The sequence below is a fragment of the Dreissena polymorpha genome, chromosome 6, assembly GCF_020536995.1.
Source record: "Dreissena polymorpha isolate Duluth1 chromosome 6, UMN_Dpol_1.0, whole genome shotgun sequence".
NCBI classification, from domain to species: domain Eukaryota; kingdom Metazoa; phylum Mollusca; class Bivalvia; order Myida; family Dreissenidae; genus Dreissena; species Dreissena polymorpha.
Window position 1 is genome coordinate 19,299,911 of NC_068360.1, and position 23,813 is coordinate 19,323,723.

General features: G+C 35.1%; 1 protein-coding gene across 3 annotated transcripts in view; it reads left to right on the forward strand.

Moving 5' to 3' along the window:
• The window catches only part of LOC127834035 (intraflagellar transport protein 80 homolog), a 101,332-nt gene that overhangs the window by 75,219 nt on the left and 2,300 nt on the right, over nt 1–23,813 (forward strand). Inside the window, exons 16-17 of one of the 3 annotated variants that reach the window (XM_052359596.1) lie at nt 20,918–21,090; nt 22,316–22,439. The exons of 1 other annotated variant lie outside the window; for it this stretch is intronic. In XM_052359596.1, coding sequence (XP_052215556.1) covers nt 20,918–21,090; nt 22,316–22,439 — 297 coding nt within the window. The remainder of the gene's footprint in view (nt 1–20,917; nt 21,091–22,315; nt 22,440–23,813) is intronic. One more of the 3 variants, XM_052359595.1, reaches the window with a different exon arrangement.

The following is a 23,813-nucleotide window of genomic DNA, read 5'->3' on the forward strand; positions in this document are numbered from 1 at the left end:
CTTCCGTTTTGGTTATTAAATCCAGGGGAACATGGCGATTGATGCATATAAAGCATAGACATGAATACGTTAGTATAGGGCACAATAACTATTGAACAAAGAATTTTGAGAGATTTAAAAAATATATATATTTCAATACGGGCCGTGTTAAAGTAGTTTAATTTGTCACAATATTCTGATCTGGATGAGAATATTGCCATGTGCATGAAATGTTTTTAATTTGCCATTTTGTAAAAAGAAGATAGAACGTAAAGGTTTGCATAAATATTGTTGTTTAACTTGTGTTGATATTTCTACGGGCCAACTATCATGTAAAGAAAATTATTTAAGGCACATCAATTCTAATTGTAGAAAGAATATTTTTTTAGCTCTGTCTGTTCTATAAATGCGCATAAAAAATCTGATGCTGTATACCATCTAAAACACTTTTGGCTTTTCAAAAATATAAAGATAGCGATCTGGTTAAGTACGAATATCATTTTTAGCTTGAAATAAATTCACACTTACTATTACTATAAATTATTGTATAAAGCGCTCAAGCTCAGAGCATGTCTCGTATTTCAAAATTATAAAGATACCGATCTGCCAAATGGCTTATGGTTAAAAGCACGGCAATCACCTTTAGCTTTAAATAAATCCATATGTATTGTTATTGGTAGATAAACTGATGCCGGTTCTCTACCGGAACTGGGACTTAATCCTGGAAAAACCTTATAAAGATAATGTTTCACGTATTGCACAATATAAGAAAATACAGGAATAATGGTGATAAGGATGGCATCGTCAACATATCATATAAAGCATTCCAGCTCAGAGTTTATGTTATGATTATTTCGGAACATAAGTATTTTATACGATTATAATAGACCCTAAGTAATACATGGTTATATTGGAACTTAATTACGACATGACTATAACCTTAAATTTTCTTTGGAAGTTTCGTATATAAATGCATTGTCATAAATGCATTGAATTGATAAAATCACATCATGACAAGCATTATTGTTTTATATTTTTATATGATAAAAATACATATTTTATAAAATATGTATTATTGTATATATTATATTATAGCGTTTATATTCACTTTTGGATTGTCGGTTCATCTATCGTCAGGGAGGCATTCCATAGGGCAAAAGAAAGGGCAGGGGGCACTGATCTTGGTCTCCGAAGATTGGGGGGGATATATATTATATATCCGTATATAAGAAGTATATAAATGCACATTACTGGAAGATCACAAACATAATCAAGTTTATTGACCCCTTACAGACTGACAATGAAAAAAAGTGTACGAAATTATCTTTTGTTTTTAACGCTTTTAAATTAAGAGCTGACTTCTGTTATCAATAGTTTCTCTCCATTTACTTACATATATTTATCTGTTTAATTTAAAAAATACAAAACAAAACGATAAAGTGTATCTAATTTATGTATTAAGAACTTCAAAATGGTTCAGTAAAAAATTCTTAAAAATATTCTGAACGTCATTAACCATCTGAGTAAATACTTTGTTGTAATATGTTTGTACTCAAGCGCTTAAAGTCTAATATATGTTGAAATAAACTATAATGTATCGGATTCTTGTAGGGAACACCATTTACGTTTGGATTGTCGGTTCATCTATCGTCAGGGACGCATTCCATAGGGCACAAGAAAAAGAAGGGGGCACTGATCATGGTCTCCAAGGTTTGGGGCTTAAAATCACATGGGATTTTTTTAGAGGTGGTATGCGTTTAGATCACCTATGTAAATTTATACGCACTTTACTCGAATAACACTAATCGTACCATTTTAAATCAATTGTTTGTAATCTACAACAATTCATTCCAAGTACTACGTTGGTATTTTCTCAAATGCTACCCCTTTTTAACATAGCGTTTTATTGATAGCAATAGAGTTGCGAATAACATTAGGGGACGTATTAACAATTATATCTCAACATTTGTCATTAAGAATGGAGGGTGTTACGTTAGATACCCCACCATCATTGAAAACCCAAGATTGTTTGAATCTTACGATACACACCTGTCCAGCATTAGTTATGATCATTTACTTGAAACTTCGTCAAACGCCATGTATTCATTTATATTTGAAAACACCTGCTTATCCTCATCCTAATTCAATGATGTTTGTATATCGGTCTAGGCCATTGTGTTATAAAAGAAGCTTTTTGACGGAAGATTCTCTCACTCAAGGAGTTTCTTTCGAGAAGTCAGAAGCATGGTCAATGTTTAAGCACGCACGAAATTTAGTCAATAAACATATACATCAGGCAAAACAAAACTATAAAAATAAATTAATTGAGAAATTAAATCAACCTACCACATTTCCTTTAATATGGTTTAAAACAGCTAAACAACGTACAAACAAAACACAATCGCAAACAATACCGACATTATACGACCTCATTCACGAGGCAACTACTGACGATGACAAAGTTGATCTTCTCAACAACTACTTTTCCTCTCAGTCAACTGTCGACGATCGAGGTCACTATCCTCCATCAATAAATCGTCTTACAGAATCCTCTTTGAAAAGCATCACAATTAAGCCACAAGACGTTCAAGACGCTCTTTCTCTTTTTGACCCAAGCAAGGAAAGTGGCACAGACATGGTCAGTCATAGGCTTCTAAAAGAAGGTATACACAAACTTTCTATACCCCTTTCAACATTTTTAAATAAGCTCATGCAAAATTCGTATTTCCCTTATTCTTGGAAGCTTGCTAACTTTGTGTCAATCTTCAAAAAATCAGATCTTTCTAAACCCTCCATCTTCCGCCCTTTTCCCTACTTAGTTTCCTCGGTAAACTAATGGAGCGCTGCATACAAAATACATATATAATTATCTAACGACTAATAATCTTCTTACCCCTTTCCAATCTGTCTTTATTAAAGGCGACTCGACCGATAATCAACTTACATGTCTTTACAACGACATACGTCAGGCGATGGACGAGGACAAGGAAGTGCGTGCTGTATTCTGCGATATTTCTAAAGCCTTCGACCGAGCCTGGCATCGTGGTCTCATAAAAAAACTTTCGTCATTTGGAATATTTGACTCTCTATTTAACTGGATTATGTCTTACCTGTCGAATCGCAAACAACGCGTTGTGTAAGCAAATTCTACATCTTCATTGCGCCACATACAAGCAGGCGTCCCTCAAGGCTCTATCCTTGGTCCCTTATTCTTCCTTGCCTATATTAACGATATCGTTTCTGCTGTCAACTCAAACATCCGGCTCTTTGCAGACGACACCAGTCTAAACATTATTCTATAAGATCCGATAATTGCATCAATCACTTTAAACAACGACCTTGCATCCATACATTCGTGATCCCAGTCTTGGCTTGTATCGTTTAACCCTGAGAAAACTGAATCTATTATTTTTAGCAGGAAAAGGCGTAAACCACAACACCCACCATTAATTATGAATTTTCTAAATATCAAAGAAGTTGACACCCACAAGCACCTGGGTCTTATCCTTTCCGCTGACGCAAAATGGAACGCACATATCTCAATTACTCTGAAAAAAGCTTGGCGACTTATCGGTATCCTCAGGTCGCTTAAATTATTCCTAAACCGCTCTTGCTTCGAAAAAATGTATTTTTCACTTATTCGCCCTACACTTGAATATTCTGATGTTATTTGGGACAACTGCAGCTAATACCTAAAGCAAGAACTCGAATCAGTTTAAGTGGAAGCTGCTCGCATATGTAAAGGAGCAACAAAAAATTTCAACATCCAAAAGCTATTAAACTACATCAAATGGGATACACTCTCGGAAAGTAGGAAACAACATCGCTTTCTTCTACTTTACAAAATGGTACATGGATTATCACCATCCTACATGTCAGATCTGATTCTACATATTAATCAAACCCAATCAGACGGATACAACTTAAGACACATTCGACATACCAGAGAACGCACGCAAGCATATAGTTTATCTTTCTTACCCAAAACAATACGTGAGTGGAATCACTTGCACATAACAAAACAAAATTCACCAGACGTACAATCATTCAAAAACGCTCTAAATAAAGCTGAAAAAAAATCATCACCTCTCTTTTACTGCGGTTCATGAACTGCATAAATCCTACACACACGTCTTCGACTCGATTGCAGCGGTTTGAACTGCGATCTATACCGAAAGTCTCTAGTAAACTCCTCATTATGTTCCTGTGGATCTTCAGAAACAATCGAATACTATCTCTTAAGCTGTCCACATTATACAAACATCAGATCCCACTGCTTTGCCGATATGCGATGCCCTATTTCTACAAATAATCTGCTAAATGACTTTGACCGATTCTCTCTAGCAGAAAACGAATTTCTGTTCCGCGCTGTCCAGCGGTATATCATAGCTTTTGCGACATACGTGTTATCGGCTCTCTACTGCTCTACAACAGACCGTGTACCAGGTTTACATATAAAATAACGTTTGTTTTTTGTTTTTCGTTTTTATATTTCACTTAGATATTGTCTACTCCTACCCTTTTTACATGTAATCTAAACACTTACAGTTCGACTTCTGACCACAATGATTACAGTCGCAACTCCACACAAATGGAGAGGAGTTTATATAAGTGTTACATCGACCTTGTTTTCCAATTCAAAGCACATTTAATTTGGTATTTATATATTTCGAATAATGTTTACGTGTGTACATGTTTACATGCAATATTTGCTTAACCCATTTGTGCCTAGTGTCTAGAAAAAAGGCCTTGGCAAACAGCATAGACCCAGATGAGATGCAGCATGATGCGGCGTCTCATCAGGGTCTGCGCTGTTTGCTTAAAGGAATTTCTTTAATAAATATTTTAAATATAGAAATAAATATACTGGACATCCCTAAATTTGGAAATAAATTGATCTAATTTAGAAGAATGGGAGAGTCCACTAGGCATAAATGGGTTTAAATAAAGTTTAAACAAAACTAAACTAACCAGAAAATGATAAATTGTAATTTGTCTGACATATTTTATTGTTGATATTGTGAATTGATTCAAATCTTTAAAAAGCCAATATTGCTAAAAAAAAAATTATTTACACAAAACATAATACTTCAATTTTTAAAAGTGAGATTATAATATAATGTAACATTCAAACTGTTTATTTCTATTGCTTCTTTGAATATAAATTTCATACGTCGTGTATGCACATACAGAAACAGATACATACAGTCTATAACCTTCACACATGCTTATGCAAATTATCAACGAGAAGTTTATACTCTCAAACAGTTGAAACCCTTAATGGAATAGATAAACTTTGGCAAGCAAGTGACAATCAACCAATCGATTTCAGAGCTATTTCATAACAGACGAGCCTCTTCCGTCAAAATAAGATTTTTTGGGATTTCTTTACATTTATGACACGTCGTTGGCTAATTAAAGGGACCTTTTCAATGATTTTTGCATGTGTCGAAGTTTGTTATTAAATGCTTACAATTGATAAATGTAAACATTTGAACTAAATAGCTCTAGTAAATAAACAAACAAGAATACTATTAAAAGAAGAAAAGAAGTGATACTCAACTGGGCACGAACCACTGACGCTTGGAGTTAAGGTCTAGCATTTAAACCGCTCGGCCATCAGTTCTTATATAGTCAGGGTCGTATTTTATACTTTATATAAGCAATGTTCGTATTATCACAAAAAATAATGATAACAACAGAACTCTCCACATTATTCAATCGTTAAGCGTTTTTACGCTTAAAAAATCTCTAGTTTTTAACCGTCAAAATATGCATATTATGGATATTTTAGAGCATGGTAATTGTTCAGTATTACTGTTTCCTCGCAAACATTATAACTACAACGAAAATGTGTGAATCTTTAACAATTATTTTCAATTTTGTGAAAGGCCTCTTTAAGGCAGGCAAGTCCCATAAACATATAATGTCGCTAGACCAACGTGAATTGAAAAGGGATGTCAGCATCGACGCTTTATTATGACTGGGGGAACTCTAATAATAGAATACACAAACGAACAGGAGTAAAAGGACGAATATCTAAATAAAATCTATGGGGGAGATGTTTATGGAAAAGGTTGGTTTGAAATATGTGTAGACAATCCAAAAGAGATTAACCTGTCGCGATTGAAAAAGATGAAGAGATGAACAGTAAATTAATCAAATTAAAAAACACCCAGATCACAGAAGATGCAGATAATTTATCACTCAACACTTAAGAATATAGTCCAAACTTCTAAGGTAAGATTTATTACAATGTATTTTCATTCTGATAACGCGAATTAAAAACACTTGTGGAAATAGTTCACATAAAACATCAACGAAAGCTATCCATTCAAGATAAGCAATGTTTGACATGGTAAAGATCCGTGCTGAAGAGTAAACATATTAATGCATTGATGTAACGTGGACTGTAACCTTGAAATACATATACATGTGAGAAAAATAAGAGTTTTGTGATTTTTCGTTAAATAACATTTTCTGTTGTGTGTGCATAGATACCGGACTCATTGCATTATCTTTAGTATTAAACAAATACATATTTGCTCGTATTTAGCATGCAGCTTCAGAAGAAGAGTATGTGGTTATAACTGAACGTGATTGTCGCCACGTGTGCAAGAGAGCCATCGAGCCCTGCATGCTCGAGATATGACTACGAGGAGCGTTTATTAGAAAGAGTCCTTAGAAACGAACTGGCTCTAGAAACCACTCTTAATGAAATACTGAAAACGAATGCCAAAGTTGTGGATGCGTTAAAACTGTTAGAAGATGGAAAGGCAAAAGTGGAGTCCCCGTTGGCAGAAATGGAAAAGAAACAAATCGATATTGAATCTAGACTGGCTGACTTCATAGCAAATTTAACTCATGTCATGAAATCGACGTTAGATGCAACTGTGGTCGCAATGTTTGAAACCTCATCTGAGATCAAACAAAATGCCTCGATGACGGCACAGCAGCTCGTGAATGAAGTCCGCGTTGTTAAAGGTTAGTTTGCCTGACGAAAAGACTTATAATTGTTTATGAGCAGATAAGTTTCTTTTTATAAAATGAATGTATGAGCACCCTAAATTTAGTTGAAGCAATCAAACTGTTGAAAGAGTGAGGCATTAGAGTTGATTATTTATGTTTACTTCAATGTAAGTAATATTTTATTTTTCCGAAAATACGTAAGACAATCAAATGCAAAAAGTAGAGCAACTATATTATATGATGACACATTGTATATTCACATGTAATGAAAGTATATACACAATTATATACTAAATTTAATATGCGAAATAAGTTATGGAAAATCCAATTTCGAAACAATTATACGAACGACGATGCGAACTTTTTCCTGCTCACCTGAGCACATATTAAAGCAGAATGGGCTTGTGTGATCACTTTTTGTCCGTCGTTCGCAGCCCGTTGTCCGTCGTCACTTACCTCTTGATCACTATAGAAAACACGTGTATTACCCAACCTTCATAAAAGTTTATCAGAAAATTGCCCCAACTATATCTCGACCGAGTTCAAAACTGCGTCAGGTGTTGTAAGATTAAAGCAAAATTATTTGTACACTTTACAAGTTATAGTTTTTACTCAATCATCATGAAACTTGCTCGCACAATTTGTCCCCATGATATATCTGTCCAGTCTACACTGCTGAGTTTGTAAATGGTTGCGGTTCGTTGAAAAAAAGCTGCCGAAGAGCTTTCCTGACATGGCTTTGGTGAAATCCTGTAAACAGTCAATTGAGAACAACGGCAGTTAGGGCTATTTTCTTTATATTGCAAAAGTGAAACCTTATGAACGCTCTAGACGTTTTGTTTTTGTGTTTCCCCAGCCCTCACGAAACTTGCCTAAACATTTTGTTTTCATTACATCTCGGTCGAGTTGATTAATTGTTCAGGTCCGTTGAAAAACATATCCGCCAAGGGGTGGGAAAGTATTCCTCTATGTCTCGATTAAAACCTTCTTAGCACTCTAAAAGTAACATTTGTTTGCCCAATCAGCATTAAACTTGATCAGAAGATGTATTCAAATTGACATCTTAGCCGATTTAAATTATAATGTGTAGAAAAGCAAGCTCAGAAGCCATTTGTTACAACACCAACACCCCAAATTCTGATCAGAACACTTCTGTTCCTTCGGGTTTCAGTGGAGCTACCTATGGAGGTTTTCCCTCTTGTTTTTTATCTGCAGATAACGAACTGACTAATGTTGCAAATTGCCGTTGAATATACACAGCTAAATAGCTAATCCGTTCCAGAAACTGTCGACGCATCTTTCCATCAGACAATATGTACGAGATTATATGAACTGTTACACCGATATTTTAATTTTCATACTTTTTTAAACCAATTTATTTAAGCTCGATTGCATAACATGCCTTAGGCTTATATGACACGCTCTCGAATCCGATTCCTTGGTGTCTATGGGGGAGATCTAAAGAACGCTCCAACAGAAGGGATCGAACCTGTGACCTCCCGATCGCTAGGCGGACACCATATCCACTACGCCACGGCGACCTCAATGTTCATCTTTCAAATATACACTCTAATTTTTTGCACCAAAATGTTTTGAAATTTGACATACGACTATATCTATAAGGTTAAACGTCAGGTTTCATTTTTGTTGTCATGACATGAAATATTGTCGACAAACGTCAGTTCAATAATTATATAATTTCTTTTCTCTTTTATTCGTAGTTTCAAAAATACGCTCATTACTTTCGTACAATCCAATACGTTGTTATAGATTAATTTAGAAAAACTGAATATTGTGGCCCCTTATGATCGTGAAAACGTATATACTTTTGCAGTAAGAATATAAACGATATGTAATAAGACTATGATAATTCAAAATGAAACGTGTGTGTTTTATTAACGAGGGTTTTATTAAGTTTTTTGCACTATGCAGTATATAGCTTGGTGTTGTTTACAAAATATTATCGAGATAATTAAGTTCACCTGCTTAAGATGCACACTTATTATTAGTTTATTATCGCTATTTACACATGTGTTATTTATTGTTTCCCATTCTAACAATTAAAATGTATTAGCTGTTGTTCTTTTTGCTTACTTAAAATATAAAGAACTCATTATTTTCGTTTGTAATTTCTCAGCCTTGAAATCTTTTGAATTTGTTTAAAAAAAGGTATTATCTGACATACTTTAACTATTGTAGATTTTTCAGTATCATAATTACGAAGATGTAGCATTATTAAGAACGATTAATGCACTATGTTCTTGACGAATATTTTTTCAGATCAGTTAAAAGTCCCTACAATCTACTTCCTTGCACGCATTACTTCTACTACAACTATACAGACTAACCAGATTATAGTCTTCCCTACTGTGGAGGTCAACGAAGGTAAAGGTTTTGATCCTGCTACTGGAAAGTTCACCGCCTCAATCCCTGGCATGTATCTGTTTTCGGTTCAATACTGTAATCAACATAACACTAATGCATTTCTTGATATCATTCACCAAAGCAAGATAATACAAAGGTCTTCTTACTATGAATGCAGCGGTTTCCATGGCAGAACAAGTCTGGGTGCGTGCCACATCTACGAGCTTGTTGTATGCAGATTCAAGCAGATACAATTCTTTTCCGGGATTATTGATTCATGTTTAAAAACATATACAGGACATTGCACGTGTTCATGTTGTCGACTTGAATGGTTTTGTTCGTCAACTCTAACTAGAACAATCTTTAACTAGCATTTACAGAACATTCAATGTATTTATATCGGTAACTTCATTAATATCATTACTAAAATGTATATAAATATTGACAAAAAATGCGTACGGTAATACATGCTATTTGTTATCACAAATTTGTACATAAATCTAACATTGTGACAGAAGATGTCGTCAGTTTTATTTTATTATCACTGAACAATTAATAATTATATTAGAGGTTAATCGTGATTTATGTTGATATTTCAATAACTTTTATTTCGTCGTTGATGTAGTGATATTTTAACAAGATAAGAAATCGCATTTCTTCCGAACATCGATTACATGACGGAGAAATAAAGCAAATTGAATTCATCTACTCGTTATGTAGAAAATGAAATGGTTATCCGTGTTCCTGCATATAAACTTTTCTCATATGCCTGTATATTTTACAAAGTTTATTATGCATGTATATGTGACAAAAATCTAGTGTATTTATTGGAATAGGCATTTTTATCTCCTAGCGTTAAGCATAATGTAAATACATATTTGAAAATAAATGCGTAATTTGTTGCGTTTTTCAAAGTGATTTTTAACACTTAAATAAATTATACCTAAGGAAAAAAATTGGAGCACGAAAACCATTTAAAGGAGCCTTTTCACGTTTTGGTAAATTGACAAAATTAACACCAAAGTTGGTTCAGATGCGCAAATTTTCGTTTTAGTTATGAATTTTGTGAGGAACCAGTAATACTGAATAGCCATTTTATGCATATTTTGACGATTTAAAACCTGAAAATTATAAAGCGTTGCAACGCATAACGATTGAATATTTTTAATAGTTCTGTTGTCGTTATATTTGTAAAACGACGAGGATTTTTTATATTAAGTATAAAATACATTCTTCATTGCATGAGCACGGATGGCCGAGTAGTCTTAGTGGGTAGATTTTTACTCCAGGACTCCAGGGGTCAGTGGTTCGAGTCCTGTTGAGGGATACTTTTTTTCTTTTTTTTAACAGTATTGTTGATTTTTTACTGGAGCATTTTTGATCAAATGTTTACATTTATCAATATAAAGCATTCAAAGACAAACTTCAATTCATGCCAAAATCTGTGAAAAGGCCCCTTTAATGAGCACGATTGTTTTCAACTTGGTCAAGCCATCAGAAATGAATACCAAACGTTGAATCAATAAATATGTGAAATCACATTGCTTCACAGGCCCGTAGGCATGTTTTTGAAAAGGGGGGTGCGAAATTTCCATAGAAAACTATGAACATGAAACGTAAAATCCTGCATTCTGATGACTTTTTATCTGTATTTAGAGACTGAAGTTATAGAGCATTTTTATAGGAAATTTCACTTTCATTCACCATACTCAGTGACTGATGGCCATGCATATGATATAACATACATGATTTCCTCACTACCGTTTTTCAATAACCACCTTTCTCGATCAGTCACGGAAATACACTTTTTTATAAAGTGTTTAACCCGACACTAGTATTCGCGCACACACTTTGTTTACATATGCAACAACAAATTTATAGAATGTAAAATCAACAATAAGAACAGTATAAAATATCATTATTTATTGGAATCTTGATAAAATTTGTGCATTTAACAATTCCAAAATTCTACCATTCTTAAATCAAGAAAATTAAAAGGAATTATTTGACTTTTTTCGAAACAATTGTTTGTCTGCTACTATGGATAGTACTAGAGGCCTAGCATTGCTCTAAACGTGCTAATAGTGCATTGTACAACAAACACTGATTAACAAAACTTCTCTAATCTGCACCAATACAAAACAGAAATCAAAATGGTATAACTGGCTATTTTTTTATAACTATTTTTAACCAATTAGTTATTTATTTCTAAACGAATTTCAGAAACATACAACGAATAATGCTTCATAAAGACCATATAACCATAAACTGCTGGCCCTATTGCCTCGAAATCCCTAACAAAAAGATGACATAATTAAAACATTTTGGAAAGTTCTGTATGTGGAGCTATCTTGGAAATGACTTCATCGAGAAATTAATTTTATGGTGACCTGTCGGTAGCCTATTGAATTCAACATTATTTTAACGCTTAAATACGAAGACTCACTGCATTCCGAGAAAAAGAAAAATAACCGTTTTTGCGTCGAATAAAGTTGGCTGCAACGTATAGTACAATTATTTTACTCGTCAAAAAATATTGGGTGCGAACGCACCCAACGCACCCCTTCCCCTGGCTACGGGTATGCTTCACAACTGAACAAGTACAAACGGGTATGCTTCACAACTGAACAAGTACAAACTGTCAAATAAATAAAGACATTAACATACAGAAATGTCATTTAAACAAGAGATCCAAAGGCTCAAAGGCGCTCAACTGACACACAAGGGAAATAAGTATACTTAGAATGCAGTGTTTCACCACATACATATGTTGGGAAATATGGCCCGATCCTGGAAACCATGTTTTTCAAAGGGCCTTAATTATCTTTTATAACTCAGAAAAAATGTCAATAGAACAATAATTTAATTATTTGAGAAATGTTCATGATCATCGGGTCAAATATATGACTGCTAAAGCGTTCGAAAGGAAGTCACACTCGAAATGCAACTCTGCCACTCTGCATCCTGACACAGATGTGTCCAACGAGCAGGATTATTTTTTTCTATTTAAGCTAAGAGATCAATTAAACAAATGCCCTGCACACTTTTTGTTTGGAAAATAGTGTGACTTCCAGTGTGTTTTATGTTTCACGTAAGCTTTATAAAGAAAACTGCCCAGATCCCTGGCGTCCACGTTTTTTGCCAGGTCAGTATTTGTTTAAATTGGGCGAGATCTCTTAAAACAAATATGCGGAGAAAGTCTAATTTCGTTTTTACAGAGAATTTCGCTTCTTGAGCATTTACGAATGTTTACCTAAAGCCATTTAATGAAATCTGCCCATACTCTTACCACTCCCCCGGAGGGCAATTTTTGTCAAAAGACAGTAATAATTTACAAACTCTGACGAGATTAATCAAATGTTTTGTGCAAGTTTCACGAAGATTGGGCTCATCCTGTGACTTCTAGAGTGTGCTTTTTTAACCCAAGTGAACTAGTTTTGAGTTCGGCCGAGATATCACTTGTACACATGGTCGGACCACGTCTCACGAATTTGAGTCAGAAAACGTGCAAACGTGGCCTCTAGCGTGTTCTCGGGGTATACGGACGTAAAACGCCGGACAAAAGCTCATAATAAGAATACATGATTGACCCAATTGTTTCAATGCTTGGGAACTCAAAACAAATCCGGGTACGGGTGACCTAACGGGTAACGAGGTGAGCTATAACTGTTAGGGACGTCGTTCAAACCTGCCTGAAACATGAACATACAATTTTTAACGTATTTAAAGAAGATAAAAACAAGTCATATTAACTTTGCAATGGAGAATAACGGCCATCATTACCACATAAACTGAAGAAAGGGAAGTAATTCAAAATGCTCATGTGTGGAGCAGCATACACAGTTATCTTCCACGCAACATGCCCTTTTGCATTAAAACTGCTAAATTTCTAAATTTACTCTTGTGTAAAAATAAACATAATCACTGACAAAAGTTAAACTGGCGAAACTTCGGTAGCTTTTAATATGTTAAATGAAAAATAACACTTCCCCTTCTTCATAATTTACAAAAGACCACCAATCCGCCGACTAAATTGCAAATTTGTTGTAATTGATTCTCATAGTTCGAACACATATAACAGTTTTTGCCGGTATTGTAACATGTAACATGTAACTAAAAAAAATAAACCAAATCAAAAGCATTGAAATTAAATGAAAACTACATTAACAACTACAATCATATCCGAATCCGGGTACTTAGTATACTTAAATGTACCTGGTATTCATTAAAATAGTACCTCAGCCTCGTGGTTCTGTTAATTTGTCGTTGTTGGCTCAGGAACTACATAAAAACACCGCGGGTACTCTATAGTAAACTACAATGTACCCAGAGTACGGAAAAGACTATTAAAGGCACGCGGCCATACTCCGGAGTACTTTTTAGTATATTGTCCGTACCGCGGGTACTTTTATATATACCTTAGATACCAGCGGTACTTTTATTTAGTACCTGAGCCGACAACGACAATTCGAGCTAAATTCAACATCAAATTGTAGTATACTTAAGAGTATCGGGGGTTCTTTATAGTAGCACCTGAGTCGACAACGACAATTCATGCTAAATTCCGTCATCCGGTTGTTTCTGTTTCTATGTTGTTTAGTTTTTCCATATCATAATTACAGCGGAAATGATGATAATAAACAGTATACAACAGGTTTTGGTATTCCACTAAAGTTTTAAACTGTCAATTTACACACACTAGTTATTGAAAGCTATACCTGAAGCTTTTTTTTCGTCCGTGTAATAGAGTAGAGTTCGGAGAGTCCCACCATCCGAATGAACACAAACTATCAGTAGTAAGAACTCTGTTTGGCAGAGCTAAATCAATAATAACAGAAGAACATTTGAATAATGAAATGCAGCATGTCAGCCAGGTTTTGAAGAAGTCCCACTATCCGGAATGGGCACTGAAGAAAGGAAGGGAACAACCAGAAAACCCAAGTCTAGTCGAACTTGTTGACGCTCTCAAATATTAAGCTACTTTTTATATTGGTAATATTTGGAGCGTCGAAACGGGCTAGCATTTAAAATGTGTTGGAATGTTTTTCTTCTTTGTCTATATTGTTGCGAAAGGATTTTGTGCGCAACATTCAAGCCCCGATATCAGACACTTAATATCAACTGATTGCAATAATATTTACATACCTGTGTAGATAATTCATTTCTCGATAATGTTCCGTAGAATTTATGTGATGACACTTTGAATTTTGCACGCCTGATCAATTAAAATCCAACCACTATTCAATTTTTCAATATCTCTCGATTCGCTCGCTGTGTAGATATAAATCTATAACACGACCTCGATGTAAAGCATATGGTTTAAAGTGGGAGAATAAACAACGTAAAATACAGTTTGCGTTCGTCTGTTGTGGTGCAGAGCGTTACATAGTAAACCGATGTTATACTTTTCTGGATTAATTTAGCATTGTTTTCTAAATTGACAATAAACAAGTTCTGAAATAAATTACATCTTTTATTTTTATACTGTACACTAATAATTTTGATACAGATCGTACAGTATACCGTCCTCCTATGTATAAACGTAGAATGTAAGTTAATAAAACAACACAGACAGAGGTGCGAAAAAGTCATGCATAAAAACTTGCTGAAACTTAGAACAGTAAATAGAAACTGCACCATATCTGTTTTGAACATATGCTTATTAAATCGACACAGATTAGCATACTAGATCTAGTTAGGTAAAAGTCGGTGTTAAAAGCTCATGTTAAATAAAATTACGCGTACACGTTACACCGTAATGCCTTCTTCTGATTGGTTCAAATTCAAATCAGTTGCATGACATGGCTACAGGTCAGTGATTGTTTTGCGATTTAAGCAGAAGTTTAACTGAAGAATTTATGCCTTTCCAACTTCAATTCGACGATATTTCAGGTAAAAATGGACTTCTGAACTAAAACTGAATGAGTTGGTAATGTTATTTTGCAGTTTTACGCAAATTGATGAAAATTTAAAATTTCTGGTTTCCAACACATTTTTTACTTTTCCCCGGTAAGACGTTCCAAAGAATTTAGCCCATATAAAAAGTATCTCTAAATTCTTTGCGCGTCTTATAAATAAGACTAATCCAAGTCCGATACGGAGAGCAAGCTAGGTCTAAGGGCAACATTGTCCTTCCATATGTTCAAGGTACCTCTGAGCAGTTGAAGCGGGCCTTCCTGAAACATAACATCAGCGTATCCTTTAAGCCACATAAAACTCTTAGACAATTACTAGTTCACTCTAAGGACAAAGCAGACAAGGAAGACACATGCGGACTTATCTACCATATCAAATGTGATGGCCATCCAAAGGACCAGTGTTCAATGGACTATATTGGTGAAACCGAATGAAATTTAAAAGCACGATTCATGGAACACAGGAGACCGAGTTTCAACATCATCTGAGGTCTCAATACATATACATGTTTGTGAACCGGGCCACGCGATCACAATGGAGAATGTTAGGATAGTGGACCGTGAGTCATCTTGGTTCGAGAGAGGGGTCAAGGAGGCTATTTACAGCCGTGCACCTAGACCGGCTCTAAACAAGGACGGGGGCCGCTACCAACTCTCGCACACCTGGGACCATACGTTAACATCGCTCACCCCGACAATTTGCGGTGTTAACGTTTCCCAACAGTAGACATTCATTCTGCTGATGAAGTCCGTAGTACACGGACGAAAGCTTCAGGTATAGCTTTCAATAACTAGTGTGTGTAATTTGACAGTTTAAAACTTTATTGGCTTATACACTATTGTCTACATCAAAGGTTACACTGCACTGTAAGTATACTCTTCTATCATGATCAAAGGTTACACTTTCACTGATTACTCTTCTTTAAGGCACCATGATCATGTCACTGGCCTGGAATGGCCAACACCAATATGCTGGCTGCACTGGCTGATGGCAAGTTCACAGTATGGTACTACCCCAGCGCTGTCTACGTGGACAGAGACCTGCTGCCTATGACAGTCTTTGAGAAAGAAGCCAGGTGGGTGCCTAAGACTATTAGAACCTGGCTCTGGGAAAACTGGGTTTAATGCTTGTGAATGAAATGTTCCAGATTAGCCTGTGCAAGGGCAACACTTTCCAACTTATTTGGATTTTTGTAAGAAGAGAACTCCTTTAATAAAAAAATACCATAAGCGTAAACTGTTGTTCCTGATTAGCCTGTGCGGACTCCACAGGCTAATCCGTTACAACTTTTTACGCACAATTATAAAGTCCTGTTTTCCCAGAACCAGGCTCATTACACAAAGACCCCTGAGTGAAAATTTTAATCAATTTCTCTAAGTATGAAGTATAATTAGTTTTTAGAGGTAAGTGGTTGCATATGCATGCATTATTTGACACGCTTCGTTGTTTCAAAGTAATAGGACGAGAGCTATCGATTAAGGGGCAAAAACTCAAAAATATTGTTTGAAAGTCTGTAGAAGATTTATTCGGGTTGACAAACGGACTCGAAATATTGCTCGGTTTTTGACCGACTGTGAGTTAACGGCTGGACAGATATTTTTGAAGTTAACTTTTTTTGAAAGGTTGTCCAATTGTCCATAGGGGGATCAATGGATGCTTTTGATTAAAGCTACTTTTGACATTTTTACGGCCAGCGAAGACAGGTCTATGATAAATTCTAGTTAATGACCTTGTTATGATTCCAATATCAGAGGGTGGGGATTTTTTTTCATGGCTCTTTGTCAATTTTTTTCTCATTAAACATGATTTTATATATTTATTTAAATATATTGGGCTCCTAAAAAATAAAAAATAAAAATACTATCCAGGGTACGTTACTTCCACCTGTGGTTTAAACTGGGCTTATATTCACCAAGAGTATGAGTGAAAATTAAATGAAATTTTACAAAACCATAACATGTCTTTGATTTGAAGCCATTTTAGATTATTGTTGATTGTTCAACAAATCATCCTAATATTTCTTGTTGTGTATTATTGCAAGTATTAAACATCGCTGTTTATAATAAGAATGGAATATTTTTCTTAAATTTAAATATGTGAAAATTTTCCGTAAACCTTTGTAGATATTAGCATTTAATGTCATATTGAAATATGTTTAAAGATATGGGTTTTTAAGATAAGACTTCATTTGAAGATTACTGAATATTTTTCATGGTGATCCAAATGTTTAAAAAAACAACAACACACAAACAAAAATGTGAATAAAATATTGAAAAGTATCTTTTGCCAATCTCCAAAATATTTAATTTAGCATTAGGTCAGGAAATGATTAGGTTTTATGATTTTCCATGATTTTATTCAACATTCCATATCGAAACTCATGTTAAAATTATTAGAAAGAATGGGATCTATCACATCTTAAAGTCGTTTAATGAGGCTCAAACGTAGAAGGGAATATTTTACTACAGCTTCAAAAAGTAGGCAGTTGTTAAGTATTTTTGTCACGCATATTAAAAAACCATCCTGTATTTAGTAGCTATTTTATTTTGAAAGGCTTTTTAAAAACAATCCTTAAAAACACACAGGCTATCCCCAGGTGGTTTTCGCACAGCAGATTGGCTATGCCCTAACTTGCATATCAATGTAGCAACAAGGCTTGCTTTAACAGTCACTTGGTTGAGATTATTGTTTGCATTCTGCTAATGAAACATCAAATCATGCACACGCCGATCAGCTTTTGTGAATATGTGCTAACACAAGACATATGTAAGATATGGGACCTATGTATAGGTCTCTGGTGAAATTGTGGGGTTGTTTCATAACTGAATCCAGTTTGGTCCAGATTTTTGCGCCTTTATTTTGCGCCTTTATTGAAAATTATATTGAAGCTTGCATAGTGAATCTGGTTTTCAGTGAGTTTGGTAAGAACCCTCAGCTGCTGCAGTTTGTTGGTAACCATGTGGTGATACGCCGTGCGGAGGGTTCTCTGGTGAGCACAAGTATCTCCCCCTACCCTGCCATCCTGCACAGCTACGTTCAGGCTGGGCGCTGGGACGAAACAGTCAGGCTCTGCAGATTTGTCAAGGTGAGTATAACCAGGAAGAACTGTTAACCCTTTACTTCTCAGATACGTACTTCGACGTATTTGTGTCCCGAATTAAATCTAATTAAATTTAAGAACTTTCTTACTAGATTTAAGTTTTAAAGCCGTCTTTTCAAACCCTCAGGTGCTAATGAGCAGCAATCAGCAACAAACCTATGATGAGCATCAATCAGCAACAAACCTATGAGTTACTCGCAGGCTGTTCTGGTTTTATAGTGGTTGCAAATAGCCATTTTTAATTTGTTGATAGCGGGAAAGGGTTAGTAAGATTAATCACGAATTATGTATTTAATATAATATAACCCAATCGTGTTTGTGAAGATCCCTTGCCTGAATTGGTTCAGGCCACTTGTTTTATTGTTGAGCAAGTTGTTCTGATGACTTGTCAAGTCCATTAATTTTTGCCCATTTGCACAGACTGCAAAGGTGTTTAACTCCTCCATTCAGATGATTTCCTCCTGTTGTGTGTATAGTTTGCTTTGTAAATAGTTTTTTAAAAAATAATGGAAATTTTTAATAATGAAAACATTTAGAGAACACAGTTAATGGGTAAAGTTTTTGCCTCCCCTTAATTGTTTCTAGAATTTGACCTTTGAGTCACAAAGTATTTAATTTTTAGCTCGGCTGTTTTCGGAGAAAACCCAATGTATTGTCATAGCCAGCTCGTCGTGTCGTCAGCCGTCCGGCATAGGCGTCGTGCTAAAACCTTAACATTGGCTCTAAAATCAAAGTTCTTCCACCTACAACTTTGAAACTTCATATGTAGATGCACCTTGATGAGTTATACACGCCACACCTAGTTTTGGGTCACTAGGTCAAAGGTCAAGGTCACTGTGATCTCTAAAAAAATTACTGACAAACTTTCGCAGCCGAGCGTTGGCACCCGTTATGCGGTGCTCTTGTTATAAATACTGTCTGGTGTTTTAATGAGTGCAAATAAACTTAAAATTGTTTGAATGTAACCTTCATAAATATTGCTCCCTGTTTGCATGTAACATGATGAGATGCTGTGGTCATGCCTGGCCTCCATGTCAGCCTACGCCAAGGAATTGAATACAGCAGAGGTTGCCTATGCAGCAATTCAGGAGGTAAGCATGAACTTTATTGTTGCAACTCACAATTGAAAAAAGGGAAACATGTAGAAATAATGCTCTTTATCATACTACTACATGATTTTATTGGAGGAAATCTTTGTGTCATGTACATTTATGCTTTTATTTCTAGTACCTTTTTATGACACTGTTATGTTCATTCTTTTCACCGACTACTTTTTGAGTCAAGTCAAATTTGATGGAAGTAAGAATAGAATAATTTGATAATTTAATTTAAATGTATTCATTATAAAAACAAAAAAATTACTATATAGAATAAAAAACACTAGCCACCAAACCAATACAGATTCACTATTACTGAATGAAAAAAAGGTGAAACTGTGTTAGTTTATGTATTTGTCAGATGACTCATTACTTGAAAAGTTGATTGCATTGTTAAGTTCAAAGTCACAAGTTTGTTGACATGTAATTGGAAGAAAATAATACGCTATTGTGTGTTTAAGAAAGACAATACGTATTTTGTGGCAATAATACTTATTTATGATGCCTCTCCCATGATTATTCACTGATATCTCCTCAGAAAGGCCACATACATAGGCAGACAAGGTCCTATTTATTGTTATAAACATCAATGGCATACCTGTGCTCAATGTTTTTTAATGAAATGATTTCCTCCTTACCCCTCTCTGGCAAAGTATTTTGTGCTTATGACTCATCTTACACAAGATATTACCTTCTCATCCTGTCACATGCCTTTAAATCAGCCTGATAACCAGGTAACCTAATAACCAAAAAGTTATTAGGCTAGTTGACCACGTGGCATCGAATATCCGTCAGTTTCTCTGTTTTACTGTGAAATGAGGTCATTTTTTTACGAAATGACGTTATTATTTTAGGGAAACTCTCCAGTACTTTAACAGTGTAAATAAACGGTGCAAAAAGCATAAAATAAAAAGAAATAAAAGTGACATGATAAATCGAATAATAGGTTGGTGACGTGGATGGAGAATGATTATCTGGCTCGCCTTTGGCTCAACCGATAAATTCCTCTGACTTGCCAGATAACCATTCTCCATCCACGTCACCAACCTATTATTCTCTCTTTATTCCCCCTCTTTTACAGGCTTTTTCTTTATTATTTCCCACTCCCATTTGTAGTCAGACAAGGACTGGTGCATGTCATACTAAACAACAAGGACAAACCTGTGCACAATAATAAGATTATATTTGTATTTGAGCCTCATTCTGGGAAAACTGGGTTATGTGTATAAATTGTCCTTTCAAACTAGCATGTGCCGTCCGCACAGACCAATCATATACAACACTTTTATTGATTTTTCCGTTTAAAAGAAGTTTTCCTTAAACAAAAATACAGTTTTAGACGAAAGTGTTGTCCTAGGTTAGCTTGTGTGGACTACACATTTTCATTGGGGATGACACTTTACAAACATGCATTAACCCCAGTTTTCCCAGAATGTGGCTTATTGAAAACAACAACCTCTACCATACCATTTCATAACCCCTCCATACACAGGCAGACAAGGTTCAGTTCATACTGAACATCAAGGACATCCCGGTGAAGGACGCCCGCAATGCTGAGATGGCCCTGCTGTGCGGGAACCCCCAAGACGCGGAGGCCATCTTGCTGCAGGCCGGGCTTACGTTCCGCGCCATCATGCTCAACATACAGCTCTACAACCGGGACAGGTTGGTGCTAGTTTGTAGTTTCCAAACTCGTTTACTTTAGTGCAGTTGCAATTAATATCTTTGGCTAATGATTGGCTCCTTGGTATGTTTCCTGGGAAGAACTAAAAATATAGTGTTTTTTTCTCTTGGTTGAAAGATTGTAAGCTTGCTCTCTGAGTGAGAATTGAATCTAAAGCGGTTTAGCAGGTAATACATGCGTTCTTGTTCAGAAACCTGAAACCATATTGTCCAAATAATGTCTGGAAATTGTTTTGCTGTAAGTTTTTAATGTAGTTGGTATTCACCTTGTTGAATTAAAATCTTCATTTAGAATTATCTATTTAAATAAAGTCATGGAAGTGTTTTGTTTTCTCATAAGCAGACAGGGTAGCTCTAGACCAAACTGTTCAGGCTTGTCTAGAGCTTTGCACACTGCATATCACTTAAGACCTATTTTGGCTTGAGGCAGCTCAATCATCTCCCTGTTCCGTGATGATATGGCACTGTTAACAAACTCTTAAAATAGTGAAGGTTGTTGCTCACTCTGATATCCGCTATTTGTTTAAATCTCTTTATTCTAGCTTGATTGCAATTACATGCTAAGGCTTATTGAAACACTCTGAGTCCTTTTTCCTGGTAGAACCGGTACCTTATGTCTTTTGGGTATTGAACTCATGACCTCCCAGTCGCTAGACGGACACCAAATCCACTAGGCCACAGTGACTTATGGTACCTCTATTATCTATTATTAGTCCCCTACCGGTTTCACCGGAGGGGACTTATGGTTTTTGCTCTGTGCGTCTGTCTGTCTGTCTGTCTGTCTGTCTGTCACACTTTTCTGGATCCTGCGATGACTTTAAAAGTTCTTAATATTTTTTCATGAAACTTAAAACATGGATAGATGGCAATATGGACATTATGCACGTCATTTCATTTTGTTCCATGTCAAAATTTCTGGTTGCCATGGCAACAAATAGACTAGAAATACTGCTGAAAATGGTGGTTTCTGGATTCTGCAATAACTTTAAAAGTTCTTCATATTTTTTTCATGAAATTTGAAACATGGACAGATGGCAATATGGACATTATGCACATCATTTCATTTTGTTTCTTCTGGTTGCTATGGCAACAAATAAAAAAGAAAAACATTCTGACAATGGTGGAATTTCTGACAATGATGGAGCCGGTAGGGGACATATATTGCTTGGCAATAGTCTTGTTATCTCTATTATCCTCTATTTCTCAGAGCCCTGGAGCTGGCAGTGAAACACAAGACTCACGTTGACACAGTGTTGGGGTACAGACAGAAGTGCATGGACCAGTATGGGAAATCAGAGACCAACAAACGTGTCCTGCAATATAAGGAGGGGGTATGTTACATAACGCGTTTTGATGTGTACAATACTGCATGTTTAATTTAGTATCATTGTTATATCTCATTGAAATGTATTAATTTATGTGAGTCAATGCTAGTTAAAAAACAACTCTAGGATTGTGGTCATTTGCTGATTTGATACTAGTTTTTGTGTAACATGGAAATGTATCATATATGTCAGTAAAATGTCTTTTAAATTCTTTGTCAAGGGAGAACACCTGTGGCTCTCTGTTTCATATTGTATCCATTTTTTGTTTTGCAAATGTCAATTTTTAAACATATGTCAAGAGCATTTAGAAAAGACAGACAGAAAAGCCAGTCCTTCAATAGATGGAATATCACATATTTCATTATGAGATAAGTGAATGCTGTTTTTTTAATAGTTTCTTTTTATTAACAAAACCAGTTTCACTCTGTTTTTGTGTTTTATTGAGTTGTTTCTAAAAATGTTATAGCATAAAGATAATTTCTGAAGAAAGTAACTATTTTATATAACTGTTGGTAAATGACATTACATCTGGTATGTCTCAAATTGTGATGAATATTTCAGAAAAAAGAGCAAGGTAATGTGAACCAGTATGCATGAAAGAGACTTGTAGTTCAAAAATCAGGTTTTGGCAAATTAATGATACAGCTTTTTAAAAGCATGGTGTATGATTGGCCTTTTTCATGTGTAAAATGTACTGTGCTTTAGATATAAATGTTCTTCCATTTGCTATAGGATGTAGTTTATATGCAGATGTATTTATTCCATTACATTTAAAGATTCATTGTGGATTCAATGGTTGATGGTCATATTTCATTTGGTGACTTATTATACCTTCCAGATTAGTAACTGTTCCTTGATAACTTGTTTGTAGAAATCATTAAACTCATGTATTCTTTAACTGCCTTCATTTATACAATCAAATTTTCCAGGTCACTCAGTAACTATAAAAATATTTTAAAAGTGGTAAATTGGAAAACTAAACCAGTTCTTTGAATATTTGGCATTTTAAAATTACTAGTAAAATTTTGTGTCAGTTTCAAAAATTCCATCTATACATAAAATAATATGTTAAAAGCAAATGCGATGAAAATGCCTGTCCTCCTACGACCAATAACGGGGAATCAAACTGCCCACGGTGTGTCACCCTGCTATTTATAGCATTTATGTGCTCACAACATGAGAAACGTGATAAAACTTATACATTTTTTACCATCTCTGGTTCTCATGTTTATAGTTTTGATAGGTATATTTACATTAAATGTTTTAAACAAGTAACTTTTTTTACGTTTAGTAGTTTTCCATTGATTTATGTAGACAATATATTTGTACATCTAAAGCTAAGATTTCCCATATGAACTTGATTGCTTACTATTCTAGTAT